Below are 21,015 nucleotides of genomic sequence, written 5' to 3'. Positions count from 1 at the left end.
TGTCCCTGCCAATGGCAGGGGGGTGGGAACTAGGTGATCTTTGAGGTCCCTTCCAACCCAAACCATTCTATGATTCTGTGAAACACAATAGTGTTACCTCTCGGCAACTGATAGGTTGGCAGTAACTCTTCTTTTCTTTAGCTCACAGAGGAGGAAATTGCTACAATAGTGCAATCAACACTGAAAGGACTAGAGTACCTGCATTTTATGAGGAAAATACACAGGGACATCAAAGCTGGAAATATATTGCTGAATACTGAGGGACATGCTAAACTTGCAGATTTTGGAGTGGCAGGACAGCTTACAGTAAGTAAAAGCAAGATGGTTGTGTATGCTTCAGTTCATCTTTTTAACCTGCATGTGAGTATGATGTACTTGTGGAGACTTTGAGAAATTGTTCTAAACTGGTTTTTAGCCCTTTACATCAACACAATGAGATGCTAAACCAGCAAGGGATTAGAGCAGAGCTTCCTCTGTGGGAGCCATTTGACCCAAGTAATGGTTTGCAATAGCATTTGTTGTTTTCTTCAGAGTATTTGTAACTTCTGTAAGCGTATTTCAATTCCTCTTTGCAGCCCTCTGTATCCCAGTCTTGCTGAGTCTAATAATATGCATGCACACAAGTGGAAGATAATTAGGGTTATAATTCATTAATGAATGTTTGCTGCTAATACAACTGCTATTGTCTGCATCTTTATCCTGCTCTTCTCAGGACACCATGGCAAAGCGGAACACAGTTATAGGGACCCCATTTTGGATGGCTCCAGAAGTGATTCAAGAAATTGGGTATAACTGTGTTGCAGACATCTGGTCTCTGGGAATCACTGCAATAGAGATGGCTGAAGGCAAACCACCGTATGCAGATATTCATCCTATGAGAGTAAGGACTGTGGCCTTTTGAAATGTATTGCTGTATGGAAAGGTTTTGCTACTATAGCTGGTTGAATAACCTATCAACATGCTATCCTGGTTTAATTTAGAGTAAATGATTTGTTTTCTGTCAGTTCTCTGTACTGTTGATTAAATGAAAACCAAGTCTTTGAGAAGGAGAATCTGCATGGGAAGGGAAATCGTGATCCTCTTCTGTTAAGACATAGCTGCAGCTATGGGTGTGAAGAAACATATTTTCAGCTGTATTATCCAAAGCAATTTTTTTTATGCAAGCACAAATTTTCAAGACTTAAAAATGGCAGGTCCACACCATTTGGGGCATATAATGGCTCAGGCAGAAGTGTAAGCACTCAGTAAGAGAAGTCTGATTTCTTGCTACTAGATCCTGATGAGGAAATTTGTGTATAATATTGACACAAACTCTTCAGAAGCAGCAAACCTGAAATGTCTATCATTGTTTAGTACCAGTGTATGTTTGTGTGTATTTATATTGTATTGTTGGAAAGCTTTAAGCTTTGTTTGGTAATCTGGAGTATTCTTCTGTTTTCAGGCAATTTTCATGATTCCTACCAATCCGCCTCCAACATTCCGGAAACCAGAGCTCTGGTCAGACAATTTTACAGACTTTGTAAAACAGTGTCTTGTGAAGAGCCCAGAGCAGCGTGCCACTGCAACACAGCTTCTGCAGGTCTGTCTTTTCTTACCAGAATGTAAGCTCTAGAAAAGACTTGGTAGGATAGGCAGTGCTGCGTGTCTGTTGGGATGTTGGTTTCATTTCTTGCTGCTCCTGCTTACTATAGATTTTATTTTTTAATATGTCATTTTAAAAACCTTAACTTCAACTTTTCGGTTCTTCTCTAAGAACCAGTCTAGCTTCAACTTCCTATCTTTGTCGTCTTTGGGTTGGTTTTTTGTTTGTTTGGCTTTTGGAGTTGTTTTTTTTACTTTCAAATTCTCACCAGCGCTGCCAAGAAACTGCCTCTTAAAACACTAAAAAGGGGAGGCTAAATGAAAGTGATTGCTTGGAATGCTCTAGGCATGGTGATGATCTGTGTAATTGGTTCTTGACAGCTAAGCTGCTAAGGAAAGGAATAAGTAGAGTTGTGGAAGGGGAATGAGCCCAAGGTCCCACAGTAGTCGTGCCTTTGGAGCATGATCTTGTTTGGAGGGTGGTAGGTCTCCCTCATGTGCCAAAGAGGAGTATTGGATTTTTATTTTAGTAATGTATTGAGTTAAACCTTAATTTTGATTGGAAGTAGGCCATAGTAACAGTGTTTTACTGTCGTATCTTGGTTCAGATGCAGTGCTTATTTGTTTTCAAAATTTTTTGTTTTTCAGCATCCGTTTGTTAAAAGTGCCAAAGGAGTGTCAATTCTGCGAGACTTGATTAATGAAGCAATGGATATCAAGCTGAAACGTCAAGAGGCGCAACAGCGTGAACTCGATCAAGATGATGAAGAAAATTCAGTGAGTATTTAATAGCAATGGTGTACAAAGTCCAAACTCTTTCTCCTTTCATAAGGCTTAGCTGCTTATTTGTTGGGTTTGCAATATTTTGTCCAATTGTTCATGGATTTGACTTAGTTCTCGAGTTTTCTACTTCATGACTTCTTAACCCGGTGCTTGGTCCCTGCTCGATCATTATATTTGAGTGGGATAGCCAGTGCGTATGACTTACTGTTTAGCTTGGAGTGTAGCTAGAGACCTGCGATTGAATAGGTCTACAAAGTGTATGCAAAAGACTCAATACGTTTTCCTATTATTATTATGGATTTATTATTTATGCAGTAATGAGAAATTTTTCATTGTAGATTCAGGTCTTAGACTGCTCTCCTAGTATAAAATAATAATATAATCTGTGATGCACTATGATATAAGTATGTTATGTTGTTTTACTATTGTTGTACTTTAGAACCCCCCTTATAGAAACTTTCTACCACACAAGAGCAACCGACAGAAACCTGAGGTGAGGGCATGACAAGTGTTCAGGGGATTGCTGTGAATTGAAGTTCGGGTTCCTTGTTTCAGTGGTTACAGCATGTGAACATGGGAAGCATGTTGAAAGCTGTTTTTTGAGCTTCTGCCTGCTTCAACCTGAATAAATAAAATGGGCAACAAAAGGCATTGTATGCCAGTCCTTTTCAGAGGTTAGAGTGGTCCGCAATATCCATGCTGAAGACATTGTTCATCTAGTTTTCCAGTTTAGGTCCACCTATTTATTCAGCGTGGAAGTAACTTTATTGGTCGTGTCGCCATGATGTTGACTCTAAGAGTATTGTCCCTGCCCTGTCTCCTTCGTTTCTGACTGATTGAGAGTCACATTGCTGAGAGATGGTGTCCGTGTAGTGGAGTCGAGTGGTCTCTGTCAGCGTCTGTGTTTTTCCCGAAGCTTCTCTACTCCGTGTCTGCAAGCAGAAAAGTGTTACGAAGCACTTCCAAGTGCTATGGAAATTTCTGCTGTAGTCCTTTGTTAAATGATGTGTAGCTAACAAATTTATTACTTCCTCTCACTCACTCATCTCCACACAAAATTACTTTTTCTCCATTAACATCTCATATAGTTTTCTCCTCCTCTTGCTATTGGTTTTTAGCTTGGGAGGTAAATTATATAGACACCCTTGACAGAACAGATAAAATGCATGGAACACAAGAATGCGGAGGGGTGTACTTCTTCCTTTCAATGACATTGAGATGGAGTATTACAGCTTGATGTGCGAGACCTGTGTTTTCCCTCTAACACTAATACAGATCAGTAAGACTGTGGTCAGACTTAAAGAACTGTGAACTTCATCCTTATAACAAAACACGAGCCTCTCATCCAAGGTGAGATGCTAAAAACTCTCCTGTAAACCTAGGAAGTGACTTCTGTTCTTGCAGTCAGATAGCTGGTCCACATTTCCAAGAAACTATTTAAATAGATTGTGGAAATTTTGACCTTGTTCTTCATGAACTCCTAGTCAATATATACTTAGCGAAGCACACACCACCTAATGAAACTACTACCTCTGGCTAGCGTAACTATCTGCCAGGAAGTTGTCCTACCAGAGTTTGTTGCAGGAGCAAAAACCTCTTGAGACTTGACAACAATAATTCAAACTTCTATACTAATAGTACCTGTTAACAAATGGAAAGATAAGAAATACTTTTTATCTGACAACGATGACTAGACTTTGATAATTTCATTTCTTTTTAAAGATTTGCAAATTCAGTTAATTTTTCTTCAGTTCTTCTGAAGTTTATAGCAAATAAAACTACCTAAATGCTAAAGACAAACTCCTAAAAATAGGATGATCATTTTTCCATGGCCCATGTGCACTCTAGACTTAGACCTGTTGCTGTCTAATAACTAACGACTCCTCAGTGAACTGTAGCACTTGAGACAGGGAGTTTAGGTCAACTGTTAAAACTGACAACATGAATAGAAACACTGATGACCGAATGAGTATTGTAATCTACTCTTACAGACCGTTCACCAGGTCAGCAATGACATACAAGTTGCATTGAGAAGCTTTTGCTGATTATTTATCTGTTCTCTTATTTATGAAGCTGGCAGGAGAGTATGAAGACTTTTCATTATGTGCTTGGAGATGACAGGGAGAGAACTAAGTGCATAAAATAAAATGTTGTTGGCTTCCGTGTGTATTTGTAAAAAATCTCTGAATTAGTAAGACTTGCCAGTGTCCTTGAATACAGACACTCTTCAGGGGACTTCACCACCATCAGTAAAAATGTATTTATGGCATCCTTGTACAGGAAGAAGATGAAAGCGATTCAGGTACCATGGTGAGGGCAAGTGGAGATGAAACTGGTACCATAAGAGCTGTCAACACAATGAGTGATGGAGCCAACACAATGATAGAACATGATGGCACCTTGGAATCCCAGTTGGGTACAATGGTCATAAACACAGAAGAGGAAGAGGAGGAGGGCACCATGAAAAGTAAGAAAACATCTTTAACTTCTAGAATATTACTTAGGACCTAATGTGGGCTATGATATGTATTCCCAACCTGCTTTGATATTTTTGGTAGCTTACTGTGATGGCTTTTGGTTGTAGGGAGCTAAAACTCTTTAGGTCAATGCCTTTGGCAGTAGAGAAGAGAGACCCTTCCTAGGTCTGAGTTTCAAGCCATTCTTTTTAGTCTTGCACTTGGTATAGCTGATGAGTAGTGCACAATTTCTGTGCTAAGATCTGAATCTAGCTTTTTTGTCTATTTGTCTTTTTCACAGAATGTAGAGGAGGGAGACTCTAGCAAAGGGTTAATAAAAAAAAAATAGTGCTGCTTTAGAAGGTGATCTGGCTATAACCTGGCATCTGAAAACTGCAAATCTGTTTCGGAACTGATGCGTCAAATTAAGGGCTACCTTTATGAAATGACAAATATCTTGCACGTTTTAAGCACAGCTAAGCATGCAGGGGGAGGAGACAGCATCTCTCCAGGCTTACATATTTCTGTAGTGTTACTTTAATCACTAAGGATGACTGAATAAACTGTGCATCGCTGGTCTGAGACATTCAAGTTGAAATCCAGTCCGCCTCAAAACAGAAAAGCTTGCTAAAACTACAAGCCTTGTCATAGGATGTAAGATGTAAAATGATGTGACTTTGATCCCTGATAGTCTGTGGAAGGCCTCACAGCTTGACCTGGAAAAACGTTAAAAATGGTGGGGTTTTTTTGGATTAAAGAGATGGCAGGGAAAAGTATGACTAGAAGAGAATCTCTTCTCAATTACACATTCTCCTAGAAATCCGTTCCCACAGATTTGGTAGTCTCAACAGTATGAGGCAGAGGTAGTCATAGATGACTCAGCTGGCCAGCATGGATGTTTGTTCAAGGACCGAGGAAAGTGCTGAGTGGGGGCTCAGCAGCAGTAAAGAACAACCATCGTAGGCAAGGCTTGTTCTTTTGGCTCTTGCACTGCTTCCAAAGACTTCCTTGGCCATCTGATTTTGAACATTTAGCTGTTGTGGGAGAGGAAAAAATTCTCAGCAGGAGTTTGGAAAAATCCTTTTCTTGGGAATTTCTGCGTTGAAAGCTTCTTCCATGTGGGGGCCCTCTAGAGCTTGTGGAAAGATGCTGGTTTCAGGAGTGAAACTTCAGCAGAACTCGTTTAAAGAGTTTTCTGAACTTTGGCAAACACTGATTCAGCACATTAAAAACCAGAGAGGCGTCAGCCAGTGTAGCAGCTTGTGGCAACAAAGATGATGGAGTGACGCCATCGGGTTTTGTGGAAGAAGTCAGCTCTAGCAAGGAGATGGATGCTTAGAGTAGCTAAAAGGTCAGCCAAAGAGTGTGACATGTTAAAGCCTTGAATAAATCAAGTGAAGTTGCAGTTTCTTTACAAATAGACAACACTGTTAATTTCTCATCATGGCTGTGTACTGTTCCATTTCACGATTCACAATAACAGGGGTTTTACTCTCTGTGGTGCTCCTGCGCTGGCTACCAAAGGTGTGTAAGTAAAGCGCCTCTTCAGTTTATCTTCCTGTGTTTAACATGTGCTTATCTTCCTAAGATTGCAGCGCTTGTAACTCAAAAGCATCTAATGCTTTGTACAAAGTAGTGTACAGAGTTTTCAGGAGATGCCTTTGATAATAATCATTTGCAAGGACATACTCTCATTTTGAGTAGTATCAGTTATGAGGATATAGCAATGTCTTCAATATAGTCTAGTATCTAACCTCAAGAGGGAGCTCCAGAACAAGCTCTAAGAGCTCGAGATCTCTGACTAGAAAGTCGAGTTTTTATTTTAAACCCCCCCCTTAGACTTCAGACTTCTTAAGACCACTCTGTTCTTCAACTGCTGCTCTGTATCAGTATTCAAAGCCGAGTATGCGGCAGAAGTGCTTGAGCAGCTCTGCCTTCTGGAGGAAGCATTCTGAGATCCTGAGTGCAAGCGATGGTTGACACCGGTACCGCTTCCATCTCGGCAGGTTTCACACAGTAGTGTCTATGAAACCCAGCTGCACTCAGTGCTCGCTCTGCTGCAGGTTCTGCTGCTCTCTAATAACTTGTACCTTGATTGCAAGCAATCTGATATTAATGAAGATGATTGTACCAGACTAAAACTAAACTTTTCCTTAACGCCTTATTCTCCTCCTTCCCCAGTAGCACAAAGCTGAAATTCTTGCTGCCGCACAGAGCAGTTCTGTGTTTTTCTTGGACGCACTGTGAGGCAGCGTCTTTGAGCAGCTTGCCCTTTAGGTGAATTGCCTAAAACTCCATTTGTCAGCTTGCCATTTCCACATTCATGTTCTCTTAACACTCAGTTCAATTAACTGTAAAGCTCATCACCCTGCTGCAGAACTCTCTGGAGCAAGTTCTTTTTGTAATCTTAAATATAAATGTAATAATCCTGCTTAGAAACCACTGAGTTTGAAGAAACTTCATTGATTCATATTTTTAAAGAAGTCTATATTTCACTTGGCAACTTGTGTTATGACTCACAATAAAACCTGTTTTAGGTCAATAAAAACGTTCAGATTTCTTTTGTTGCATGGCATTAGTAGGAGACTTTAGCTTTCCTAGGTGTCTGGGGCTTTTTAACTGAAGGCTTCTGAGCGGGTGGTCTAGCCCTTCCTCCTAATTTAAAAAAATAAATCTGTCTCTTCACCACTTTTTTTTGTTTGGTTTTATTTCTTTTTAATGTAAAAAGTGTTTATAGGACATTAAAATATGACGCTTTAGACAGAATTGTCTTAGAAATCTCTAGCAAACAACTTCCAATAGCCTTGAAAGTGATTCTTGCATAAATCAATTCATAATTTCTCAGGCTCAGAGGGAAAACATTCTTAAATTCTAGTATTTTACATTGTAGGGGAAGTTTTTGTTTTGTAGTCAATTGAGCTGTAATTCTGTTTGTTTAAATTCTTTCACTTGCTTGGCTTTTTTCTAAGCACTCAATATAAATATCCAGGCAGTATTAAAAATGTCGCTATGACATTGTTACGCATTTTGAAAGCGCTCAAGTGAGTGCCTGAAACAGCAGATACTAAATTGTGCTGTGACACATTTTACTTATAAATTGATTGCTAACAGATTACTTATGGATTGCAGTTAAACTATTCCAGGAAAACTTTGGAAGTAGCTGAAGAACTATACATGAACAATCATTTGTAATAACAGACGTTTCCATTGTGCTTGAGAGCTGGAATAACTTTTGAACTGTGAATATGTCTGAAATGATATTTTTTTAATTTTTCTATGAGGGAATATATAGTGCTAGTAAATGGCGCAACACTTTTTACTCTTTTTTTTGCTTTTTTCTGCTTTATTTGCAGTAGGTTTTTAGATAGTGGAAACTTGGCATGAGTTTGTCCTCAATTTAGAGTGGAACGTAATTTTATAATAAAGCAGATAAACATATTGCTTTCCTTGAACTCTGCAATATGATCAGATCCAAGTGAAATAGGATCTAGTTTGTCTAGTACTATAATCTGTCCTACTTTCTATGTTAAAGTGCCTCTTTCTTGCTTAAGCACCAAATAAAACGACACTGGAGAATGTAGAACTGTCGACAGTGGTGTGAGTTGGGCTGTCTGGTTTTTGGGTCGAGATGAATGAGGGATTTGGAGAGGGTGGAAGAATTGTGCGCATGGGGTTTTTGTCAGTAGAGCGTCTGGTGCAGAGGTAGACCAGAAGCTCTGATAACGCTGTTGTTGCCTCTACCTTGATAATGTAATCTGCAGGTAAAAATTCTTAATAGCTTGTGAATGTCTAAAATAAAAACTTCTAGGCTTAATTCTTATAATAAAATTAGGAGTGGGTTGGGTTTTGTTATGCTTTTGCCGTGTCCATGCTGCTAAGTATGGTTGTGTCCTTTTTAAAAGGTATTCTGCCTTTAGAGGGAAGATTGGGTTTCATTAGCAAATTAAATGAGCTAAAATGCAAACTTGGCAATTTCCTATTAGAAAAATGATTCAGAGTAAGCTTGTTGGTCTTGGTGGCTTTGTGAGGCGCCCAGTGGGTGACACTTAAACCTAAACCAGAGAAGTGTTACTGCCAAGACTCAGGAAACGTTCTGTCTCTGCTAATTAACCTGTAATTTTTCATGTAAAGCAATGACTGTAAAAGCTGTAACGTGAACAGCAGAATGAATGTGGATGACAGAAGGTTTATGTGATTGCATTAATATTATAATTGAATAAAGTATTACTGGTGTGTAGCTGGGGTAGCTATAGGTGGTGTAGTATCAGTAGATGCCCAAAAATGTGAGGATACAGGTTATCCAAATAGCTAATGCAGGTACTGTAGAGAATAGCTCCACGTCTTGTCAGGATTTATATCATGTGTATGTCAAAGGTACTGGCTGGTTTTCTCTGTAGACAATAGCTCCTCATAGCAGCTTCCCACTACTTAGTGTTATCAATGTCCAGTGGTTCATTTTTGTGTTTAAAATAAATTGGTCCATTTAGGCAGAATTGGACCATAAAACACTCTGTGTTATGCATTGAAATAACACACTGTTTATAGAAACACCTCCATTGATTAAACTTTTCTCGAACTGTGAGAAGCATTATACTGTCACTCCTGAGGTGTAGAGAATATAAATCTTCACAGATAACTCTTCTAGCTGTGTTACTTTCTGACTCTTATCTTAATAGCAGCCTGGCTGGCAAACTTGACATAAACAGTGACCAGCACAGTTTAAGAACATCAGGTTGTGTGGCCATGCGGATGGTATTTTTGTGTGATGGGAGGAGTGGTATACGCTGCCATTTTGTTGTTGGGTTTTTGCTGTGAGTTTGTTTTTTCCATTTGAATAGTGGTGGGCTACTGGACTTCTGTGCAGTGTGTGTGAGCAATTAAAATAGTGAAGCATGAAGAAAAGTTAAATCTGGGGTCTAAGTTGGATGCTTGTCTACCTTCGGTTGTCCTGAATGTTTGACAAAGCTTTAAAGCTACGACAAAGTTCATCATCTGTTAATATTTATATTTTCAGAGACATTGAAATTGGAGAAAGAGATGTATGTGTTTAACCCAGCTATTTTTGCTGTTCCTAACACTGCATTTGTTGATGGCTGGGGGGTAGAAAGTAGGGGGATATTTATTTTTTTTTCCTGGACAGAAGCATTGTCTTGAGGAAGATGGGAAGTATGACTAAGAGAGCCCTGAATAGCATAGAGGAGGAAATGTGTTTCAGGAGACTCAACGAAGAGATAGAGTAGTAGGAAAGCACTTAGTAAGTATATCTGCCCCATACGCGTGCGTATATTTGCATGTATAGGCAAACTGTAACCTACCTGTCTCTTCTAAGAATAACCTTGCTTCCTACTGGATCAAAGTAAACCCTGGAGAAAGCTTTCCTTCTTAGCAGGAAGGAGGAGGACTCTCTAAACTCTTAAATTCCTTAATTGCAGAAGTTTAAAACCAAATTCATTTTTACCAGCAGATTTTCAAGCTTCGGGGGGGGAAAAAAGAAGTTCATTGCCATGTTGTTTTCTGTGCTCTCTAGATAAGCAAATGAGTTTCCCGGTTATGAACAGAAAGGGTGTTAGCAAGTGGTTATATGCCAGTTCGGGAGCCTGAGCTGTTGCCCACAGCGTGCTGGACCTGAAGATTGCAGCCCTGTCGATGAGGTTGTTTCTCATTAAGCTCCATCGCAGCCTGAGCCAGATGATGCAGCATACAAAACGTTCACTTTTTTCCTGACACACCTTCACATCTCGCTGCCTGTGTCACGTACTGTAGTTGCTGGACTAAATTAGCAATTCAAGCTAATGAGGTGAAAGCTGTAGGTGTCCACTGAAAATTTTTGATGAAGGAAGAAAGCTGCTATATCTTTATAATCTTTTCTGAGTTTTTATGTAAAAGAGATCCAAAAGGAGGTAACCTGGTCTTAAACAGCTTCATTACTGTGATGATTTCCTCCTCTTTCAGAAAGAGTCCTCAGTTATATACACCACAGCTTTGGATGAGTGTTGGTACTCTTTTCCTTAGATGACTTTGATGTCTTTTATTCATTAAAAGAGATTAGTTAGGATACCTAGCATTGATTTTTATGGTCATTTAGGAGCTCCTTCTTAAAGGCAGGACCTGTCACGTATGTTCTGCTTTGATTTAGTTTGAGATAGGCCATAATTATGGGAAGACTTATCCTCATAAGCTTCAATAGATATGAAGTGTTATATAGTCTGCTTTTAATGTGAGGAAATCTCAGCTTGTGTTGCCATGGGGTGAATTCATTAATGATGGAGCACTTTTTGCTCTGGCTGAATAAATTGGCATCTCTCTGCTCTGCTGCATAAAATGACTCAGTCCTATTCATACTTACAAATTATGCTGTCCAGCTGCTAAAGTTCATCTGTAATCTCTAAGAAATAGCCTGAAGCAAATAAAACTGCAATTCCATTTGAAATTTAATATTAATGAAGTGTTGCTTGCACATAATCATCAGGCACTGTTTTGTGCATCCTAAATACGTGTGCACTTTAAGCCTTAAAATTACATAATTCCATCTAAAGCAGACAGAGAGAAGCTTGCTAAGACTCCTGGGGACTAAGCCTGTTATGTGAGAACTCAAAGATCTATGCTTATTTAGACCACCCAAATGAAAGATAACATTGGATATTAGAAGTATTTAAAAAAAATAAAAAGGGCAAGGAGGGGAGGTGAATACTCTAAGGGAAAGTGATTTGAGTGCGTAAGAGCTGAGGCTTGCTCAAGAACAAGTGCACATACGCTGGCTGCCCATAAACTTCAGACTGGAAGAGAGAGGGTTTGTAACTGTAGGAGAACAGCAAGCCTGTCAACAGCAAGGACAAAGCAAACCAATTGCTTTGCAATAGATCTTGATCCCTCTGTGAAAGGAACTATATAATCTTGTCTATGATAGCAGAAGGTTGTGCTGCTCATCCCAGGGGATCCTTTCTGGCTCTGCTTTATTTAAAGATAACATGAGTGCTCTTCACTGCATCTCTGCAGAGCTTCTGCTCACAGGGCTGCATCTTCTTGAGCTTTGTGCAGGGTGTTTGTGATACTTTCCCAGCACAAGTCAATTTAAAAGGTTTTGATCTTGTTGCTGCTGACACCTCATTCTCGTAACACAGGTATTCGCCAGAGCCAAGGCCATTTGTCTTTCTAAAGATTGCAGCCTCCTGGAATCTTGACAAATATGTATACATGTACCAAGTATCATGTTTTAGTTTGATACTGCTAACATAGTAATTGATCACTTCGTTGTTGTTGATGTACATTACCTTCTTTGTAGATTAATTTGTAGCATGATCTCCTGACTGTTCCCAGGCACAACTCTAGCTCCAATTTTTGTGATAGAAGGGAGGAAATCTCTCACCGTGACGTCAAGAATAGGTGTTTTAAGTATTAACTGTACTGAGTTGACTAAAGAGACCACAAAATGTGTTCCTGAACTTATCTTTCTCTCTCTCATGACAAGCTTTGTGACTCTAGAATATTCACCCTAGGTAGATAATAGCAATCTTTTTCAAGAGGAAAGAATAGCAAAACAAGGATTTTTCTGCTGTCAAGTTTGAGTACAGAAGAACAATTTTAGAGAAAAGCAGAAACTCTATAGTTTCATTACTCAGCAAGCTTGTTCAGATAGATAGAAGGACTTTTGTAAATCCCACTTTCATTTTGAACGTGTCCTTTGAAGCTCATGAGCCTCTGAAAATTTTCAATTGTGAGAGCTAATTTGACAAAATCAACGAAATGAGTGCTTTGATTTCTGGGACTGAATGATCTATTTTTGTGGATATTCTTTACTGCTGGGGGAAAAAAAGTTTCTTGCTGCTTTAATTGACTGTGCTGTTTCTTCTTTATAACTCTACTTTCTCTGCAGCATCATATGGAAATAAAAATATCTTGAAGGCTCTCGACTCCTTCTTTGTCATCTTTTGTGTGATGTAAGGAGGTCTGTATGCTGCTAAGACTGACCTCTTCCATTTCCTCAAGTACTCAGGTGATGTTTCTTGGGAGGGACCACGTAGGTTTACTTTTTCCTTAAAACGTGCCCTTGCTGTAGCCCAGCAGAGGAGAGGATCCAGCACGCTGAGGCCACTGATGGTGCCTCGCTGGCTTCTTGCTGTGCCCTGCCTGTATCCACCAGTCATCTTCTGGCTTGTCTGGGCTGTTTGTGCTTTAGTTAAGGACTGTCCCAGCTTGCGTAACACTATCGCTGAAATCGGTAATAAACTCCTTTAAAAATCAAAATATCCCCTTCTATTTGTTACCTTTGGACCAATCAATTTCACATCTTTTTCTGTTCTCACACACAACAATACTGACATTCTTAGACTTTTCTAGATGTGACTTTATACCAGACAGCACTTGTGAGTTTTCTGCGGAGGGCTTCTGCTCTTCACTGCATGGCAGGCTGAATGTTGAGCGGTCCTCCCAGCGCCCACGGCTCGTACAGCTAGCCCAAACCTGCAATTCTGCAGTCAGCTGGACCGGCTCCAGTAGAGCTGTGGTGTTCCATTTGTGTAATTAATACAGCTCCTAAAAAAATGACTGCATATCCAAATGGTAGACCATTAATGGCTCCAGGGAGCTCTCATGGCTCATCCTTACAAGCAACTCTTTAGGTTTCAAAATAAATGCATGGTGAAGCCTTTCTTGTCACCGCAGGGTGACCTTCTCTTCTCTTCTTTGCCACACTTGTGATCTCACTTTCTGTCAAATGTTCATATTTTAGTCTAACCCTATAAAACTAGGAAGTTAAATGCTTTTTGGCACAGACACATTTAGTGCAGTGTCATCTTTCAGCAGCATCTGCTTCTGCAAATAGCAGTGATCGATTTTTGCCTTCAGCTGCCTGCTATCACTATCTTAAAGATATAGCGGTGTGATTCTTGTGTTGAATTAATAGCAGATCATCTTTGGAAAAATGACACTGCTGTTAAGTGCCAAGACTGACAAAAAGAAATCCAGTCGTGCTGGGATGATAATTGATTTGGTGTAATGTCTTTCTGTCTCCAGGAGTGTTTGTCGGTCTTGCTGCATACGCACCCCTACTGAGATCATAGCAGCAACTAAAATTTCGGACATCTTAGATCTATATTCCAGATATTTTTCATTTTATACTATCTTTTTCCCATTTTTTGTTTGTCAGTTAGCTATCTCTATTTTAATCAGTTTAAACAAAAAAACCCACCAATGCTAAATAAAGATGCAGTGTTACATGTTGATGTGTAGAAAAGTACTAAAACTGGTGACTAAATGCTGCATGCAGTTGAAAGGCCTAAGGTGACTGCCAGGTTAGAGGTGTCTGACAGCGGGTGTGAGGAGCGTGAGTCCAAGAGCCTGGCTTGGCAGGGGCCTCCAGAGGTCATCGGTCTGGTTCCCTGCGTGATGGCTGGGACCATGTGCAATGTGGATCCGGTTGCTCAGGGCTTTGCACAGTCTTTCCGGCCCTGCTCCGTTGCACAACCATCCCTGTTGTGAAACCTTTCTTCCTTATGTTCAGCTAAGTTGCCCTTGCTGCAGTTCAGACCGTTCCTCTCATTCTTTCGCTGGGGAGAGCGGGGCTCTGGTGGCCTGTTGGGGTGGGAAATCGCAGCTAGAGCCTCTCCTGGCCTCCCCAGGCTGAAGAAACCCCCTTCCTTCCCACCCAGCATGGCAGAGACCCATTCGGTGTCCAGGCAGCCTTCTGCTGCAGCCCTCCAGCTTTCCAGCCTGAAAATCCAGTTGTACTCTTCAGGATTATAAGCTACCACCAGCACTTCATGTGCTTCCTCCTTTGTCTGTCTCATTTCTGCATGAAAACAGAGGTTTTGTTAAATAAAGCTGGGGTTTGGAAGTGCCTTTTGAGAATTCACTGTTGCTACAATAGGTTGTTGTTCAGTACATGTAACTAGTCGTTTACAAATATTGCAATTCTTGGTAAAATACAAGATGTGGGGAAATGAGCATGATTATTTTATGTGACAATCTGAATTAAGCTCTGGTATGAGCACACAGTCTTTTTTAATAATAATAATTAAAAAAAAACAGAAAAGAACTGAATAAGCCAATGTCACTGGAGTGAAATGCTTGCTTTCAAAGTCTCCTGTGCTGCAAACAATTGTTTTCAAAACATACAGTACAAACTTGATTGAGTAATTCAGGCTTCCTACACAAAAAAAAAAAAAAAAAAAAGAAAATCTGAGACCCCAGCTGGCTGTCAGGAAGCTGGGTATAGAATAGCCTAGGTAGTTATGAATTTCTCTGTTTCTACATTGAACGTTGCATTGATTGGCCATAACAACTTACCTCCTGCTTCAAACAGGCTGGACTGCAGCAGAATACGAGGGGTGTATTTACTTCATTATAAATAAATGTTTTATCACTTAGCAGTAATTGGATTGCTATTGTATTCCAGTAATTACTCCCAACAGCAGATCTGTTCTCCACTTCACAGAGGTGTTCCCTGACTGACCTTCACGCAGCCTGTCTGAAGGTGTCTTTCGAGATCTAATTCTGTACGATGATGTTTTTGGGTTTTTTTTTAAAAAAAAAAGAGGAACTACTGCCAGGGGTAGAATAATTTCTTTGCTCCAGTTGTCTTAGTGCAAAAGTATAAGCACTTCAGTTCATGCTTGAGCTTTTAGCTGACCCCGGAGAGGCAGTACGATGCAGTGCTTTTTCAAAATGCATCATGACTTTTCAGGCTGTGTAGAACCACACTTCTCTCAGTATCGCAACCTGAATATCCTGCCAAGATTTCTCATACTGTGTGGAAATTTGTGCTGTATTTACCATGTCTATAGACAAATAACTTCCTAAAGTATCTCATAGCTGACCAAGGAATTCATACACTTGTCTGAGGATCAGACAATGTCTGCCAGGGAAGTTCTGGATCACTGGATGGCAATTTTATGTGCAAGAATAATATTCAGTGATTAAATCTTAATGGGTTTCCAGAGTAGCTTATATTTTTTCAAGAGGAAAGCACTGCTGAGTGTCCTTAGCGAGGACGGTCTTGTGACAGCCTGCCTTCTGTACAGCTCTTGTAGGAGAGTCTTGGTGTTACGCAGACCCCACAAACCCCTCAAAAGATGGCTCCATCCCCTCTGTGCTTGTCTGAAGCTCTAAACATTTGGTTGATTGCCTGCCTGACAGATTATATTTGTTTCAAATGTTTGGCATTCAACAGTGAACTTATTTCCACGGTCCAGAATTAGGCTTATTGTGATGCCGTTTTCTGCTAACTCTGGTCTTACTCCTTCTTTCAACATTGCCTAAAACATATGTTTCAAGTGTGATTAACCTACTCCAGTGTCTAGAGAACCATATTTTATCAGAACAAAAACATTTTACTAGGTATTGTTACAGTGCTTACTGCCATTATGCTCACAGGTTTTTGTGAAGCGTTTTCTCATAAAGAGCAGCGCAATGGCATTAAGCTGTGCGTAGTCTTTAGCTGCCTTTGCAGCTGTCATGATGTTGTGGTGCAGCACTGTTAAAGCACGTTTGCTGTGCGAGCCTGCCTCTTCGTTTAGATTGAGACTCCTCACAAGATATTAGCTGCACTGTAACTCACAAGTGCGAGTAGTCTGGGCAGTATCTGATGCTGTTCCGGTTGCACTAGTAAAGAAATTTCCTTTGGAGATACTGAAAGTCTTTTGGTCTTGACTTGCTATGAAGTTAAATGTTGTGTTTTCTTCCTGTATTGGCTTTTATGCTGTGTGTGCGCTAGGAAATCAGTATTTTCATCCTCTCACTTTTCATCGCTTCCTTCCCTGTCGCGCTGTCGTCACCCTACAGCTGAAGCTGCCTCCGTTTCCGGAGCCCACCTCCTCTCTCCAGACTGCGCTGGGGATCTGCTTTGATCTGGGAACTTGTGACCCCGTGTTTCTTCCTTCAGTGATGGAAACCTGTTTGCTGAATGGGTTGCTAGATTTATTTGTATGTAATAGTGCTTTCAATCAGGCGAGCAGGGAATCAAATGGTGTGATGGCCGAAGGAAGAAGTGGGATAGATTAGTGCTCGTATCCGTAATCCCACCAACTTCCCAACGTATCTGGGCACCCTATGAGAATGTAGTTTTACTAGCTCATTGCTCTTAATAGATCAGCAGCATTCTTCCTTTTCTCTTAACTTCTGCTTGTTCTAAAGAATAATTTAGACAAATGAGAATAATGTAAATCTAGTTGTGCTAAAGCTTTGTGCTCTTGGCTACATTCTTTCTTCTCCCATCACTCTGGCTGAACTCTTTGTTATTGAGAAAGGTCTCATAAGCCTCCCAAGCACCAGCTCTTAAAAGTCAAAGTATTCATATTTAGGGGATTATTTTGACTCCTCTGTCTCTTTTTGTACCCTTGCCCATTTCTTATTACCCCAGGTTTCTTAAATGGGGTTTAGAATTGAATAGTTAATCTATATATCTGGCTTCTTTGTGTAATCCACTAAGAAGGTGTGTTCAGAGGAATTAACTTATAAAAAAGAAAACTAAGGCAGTAAACTTGAAAACTTACTGACTCGTTTTGAAAAAAAAAAAAAAAAAGAAGTTTTGCAAACTAATTAATCCTTTCTGCCCAAGAAATATAGAACTTGACTACTTCTACCCAAGACAATTAATGCGATATTTGTATGGTAGATGTGGTCTTTGAAAGCCTTGCTTTTGTACTATTCCATTCAGAAATATAAAGATGAGTTTCTGTTTGTAAAACAACGCTGTTTAGTTTTGGAACTTTGCGTGTTTTGCAGTGCATGCACCCTGGCTGGGATGAAAAAAACCCGACGTCTCTACTCGGTCGCAGTTTAGTTCCAGCATTCAGTGCATGAAGCTCGGTTACCTGGTAGAGTGCTTTGATGGATGGATTGCAGGTCTAGAGGCCAAGGCCTCCAGCATTGCAATCGCTTGTGTGGTGGGCTTTAAGCATCCCTTCTCCAGTTTTCTCACTGTACAGTCAGTTTTATGTTTGAAAAACTACTGAAAAAATAGTACTTTAGCAGTACTGTGTGATTTAGTGTGTTATAAAAAAATAAAATCACTTTTGGGCTTGATGTAAGGCAGTATAACTGAAAATATATTTTTCAAAACAACTTTTTTTATTATTTTTAATATTTCCAGGGAGGGATGAAACGATGCAGCCAGCCAGACCATCATTCCTTGAATATTTTGAGCAGAAGGAGAAGGAGAATCAAATCAATAGCTTTGGGAAGAATGTGTCTGGCCAGACAAAAAATTCATCTGATTGGAAAGTACCACAGGATGGAGACTATGAATTTGTAAGTCTATACTTTGAAATTCAATCAATGTGACAATCTTTAAGAGTTTTAGTCAGAGCTGCTATAAGATTATTTCTTGTTTTGACAGACTAATGGAAACTTGAGGAGATTCTAATTGCTAATGCATTTGGATGGGGCATTTGGAAAAACTCATTTTCTTTAGGTATTTCTCAGTCATCATAACCAGTCATTACCTGTATACTTTCCTTGTTTAAAAACAAACAAGCGAACAAAAAAGCCTGAGGACGTGAAGGTACAAGCTATCTTGCTTTACTTCCCCATTATGCATTTAAAATAAAAAAAATAGGATTCCAGATGGCAGTTGGAAAATGCAAATCCTGAATCTATAGTGTTAGAACCATTGAATTTCCTTGTTTTTCTCAGGCTTTGTTACTGGATTTTGTTTTGTTATATAAACATTGACCTTGTCTTCATTTTTCTTTCAAATCCTCAATTTCAGTCTTCGTAACTAAGGTTCACATGCTCAGAATTTTCAGGAACTTTTCAGAAGTCCAAAGAAAGATCTTTTATTTATAAATTTTATGATTTAATTATTTTTGTTAGGATGGAAAATTTCTGGGTTGAGTTCAAAATGCCAGAAGATGCATGTTCTGCTGAACACTGTTCCCCCTGCTGCATTTTCTTTCTGTGATACTTCAGTGCAAACACTCTTTGCTTCAAGTGCATTGTGCACCCTTATGATGTCTGTTCGTGTTGCCCGTGATGCAGGTTGTCATGCCACATTCGGTAGTTGGTGAGATTCACTCCACCTTCGCAAAGCAGCGTGGAAAGCAAAATCCCTCTGCTAGTCACGACTCGAGGAGATGCTTTACTTTAAGGCTGGAATAATAGCTGGAGCCTTTCATTCTCTTTGTACAGATTGTATAGACTACTGCTGTTACATATATTTTGTTGTCTTTGCTGCTGCATCTCGAATTTTCTTATTTAGACTGAAAAAGATGGCTAGCTGAGGGGACCTACTGTGTTTCTTCTCTTGTAGCCCTTTGTACTATGTTATGTTTAGCCTGAAGGCTTAAAGCCACTGCATAAATGTGTTTTCCAAGAATAACCTGCAAGCTGACTTGTCAGCCTGTGTATCACAGGGTCTGGGCCAAACACACAAGTCCAGTCAAGTCAGATACTCGTTTATCTCATTCACCTTACGTGCTGTAACTTCATTTAATGATAACCAATTATTTTTCAATGTGTGGTATTTCCCAGGAAGGATGGGCTGGTTTGGAATATCTTAGAAGTCTTTTGTAGTCTGCAGAAGATGGCCCAAGGGGAAATTTGCTGTAATTCTTTTACTTTCTAATTTGGTTGATAACAAGTTTAGCAATTACCCTTATTTCCACTGAGTAGGATGTATTCCACCCTGCGTACCAGGAGCTGTAGGTGCAGGCTACACCCAGGAGCAGCACAGGCAGCGTGGATGACGCAGGGAAAGGTCGGTGCCATTCTAGCAAACAGGACCTACAAGTATTTTTAGAATGTGCAAAGCAACTGTTTGCCACGCATGTGACCTTGTTTACTGATTTCCTTTAGTACTGAAGTATTGCCATGTGCATAGATTACCAGTGCGCTGGAAGCAATAAAAGCAAGCAATAAAAGCTAGCAATAAATCGGGCTTTGGGTCACCTTCATGTAGTAATTTGTAGAAATTGCACTTCCCAGCTGTATGTATTTCTCTAGTTCGACTGTGTATGACTATACTAGCCTGTCTTGCATGCAAATTTTGTAGCAGAGCTACTTTCTTTTCTGTAGGATAAGAAAAATGCTTGAAACCAACCGTAATAAATATGTGTGGGTATTTCTATAATGCTTATCTGAGGGTTAGTAGCAGTAACCTCAGGTTGTGTAATGTATTTAAAGACTTAAAACTGGGTATTTTTCGTGTTTTGCTAAAAATGGATCAATTTGGCTAGCTATGGGTAAAAGTCATGTTTACTAATACTATATTAATTCAAAGTATCTATGCAATAATCATTGTGGAGTAAAAAGTAAACATTCACTAGTAGGTCTGTCAAGTACATCTGTCCTAGACTTGCCTGCAGCTAGAACTTATTCCTGCATTGTCAAAGTAGGCAGGTTTGAGCAGGCTTTGTCTATAGAGTTTGCAGGATTCCAAGTAAAGATGAGATCAGTGAGGTGCTGGGTGAATGCTAGTTCCTCCTGGGCCTTAAGAAATGATTGAAATATTATTGCTTTGTGCTACTGCAGACTAGATAAATATGCCTTGTCTACTCTTCTGTATTCTTTTCCCTCCTATGGGACTAGCACCTGGAGTCTCCTGTCTTCCAAAAAAAAAAAAAAAGTCAGTATTAAATTACAACAGATTTTTGCTCTTTTTCCTTGTAGCAAAACCATTTGACCTTTTCTTGACTAACATTGTTCCTCTGAAGCAGGCAAATAAGACACTATTTATATCACAATGGCAATGTCATTTTAAATAAGGGTTAGATCAAGTCAGCCCCATCCACTGCAGAGCTGAACCTCCAGAAATCCTGTTCTAAAAGGTGATGAACTCCATTCCTCCCAACCGTGATGCTCTGGCTGTGTCCTGGTTGTGGTCTGAGGTGGCATAAACCCAGTGTATTTCCAGCAGCGTATTTCCAGCCTTGGATTTCTGAGGTAGAAGTTACTATGAACTGATTAGTCAATGCCCGATGGTGTTAATGTTTATCCCCACCCATGCTTGAACAAGGATCTCAAAAGATTTAAGCCCTGCTTGATGACAAAAAATGTTTTCAAGAACATTACAATTTATTTAACATGGGGGGAAAATTACAAATTATGGGTAAAAATTCTTGCTTTTAGGAAGAGCATAACAAACTAATACAAAAATGCTGCAGGTGTAGGCTATTAATGGGCAGGCTGCATGTATGTAGAATTCCTAATTGCCATAATAATCTCAAAATTTTTGTAGTTTAATTTAATTTTGCCAGTGAAT

At 39.8% G+C, this 21,015-nt stretch overlaps 1 protein-coding gene across 5 annotated transcripts in view; it reads left to right on the top strand.

Moving 5' to 3' along the window:
* The window catches only part of STK4 (serine/threonine kinase 4), a 47,867-nt gene that overhangs the window by 6,594 nt on the left and 20,258 nt on the right, over positions 1 to 21,015 (top strand). For 2 of the 5 annotated variants that reach the window (XM_054845030.1, XM_054845034.1), the window contains 7 exons: positions 142 to 306; positions 713 to 880; positions 1,442 to 1,579; positions 2,230 to 2,358; positions 2,804 to 2,857; positions 4,645 to 4,831; positions 17,908 to 18,065. In XM_054845030.1, coding sequence (XP_054701005.1) covers positions 142 to 306; positions 713 to 880; positions 1,442 to 1,579; positions 2,230 to 2,358; positions 2,804 to 2,857; positions 4,645 to 4,831; positions 17,908 to 18,065 — 999 coding nt within the window. The remainder of the gene's footprint in view (positions 1 to 141; positions 307 to 712; positions 881 to 1,441; positions 1,580 to 2,229; positions 2,359 to 2,803; positions 2,858 to 4,644; positions 4,832 to 17,907; positions 18,066 to 21,015) is intronic. The other 3 variants (XM_054845031.1, XM_054845032.1, XM_054845033.1) reach the window with 3 other exon arrangements.

Source organism: Grus americana, chromosome 17 (assembly GCF_028858705.1).
Source record: "Grus americana isolate bGruAme1 chromosome 17, bGruAme1.mat, whole genome shotgun sequence".
NCBI classification, from domain to species: Eukaryota; Metazoa; Chordata; class Aves; order Gruiformes; family Gruidae; genus Grus; species Grus americana.
The sequence above is the reverse complement of the archived record's forward strand: the minus strand, read 5'-3'. Positions and strand labels throughout refer to the sequence as shown.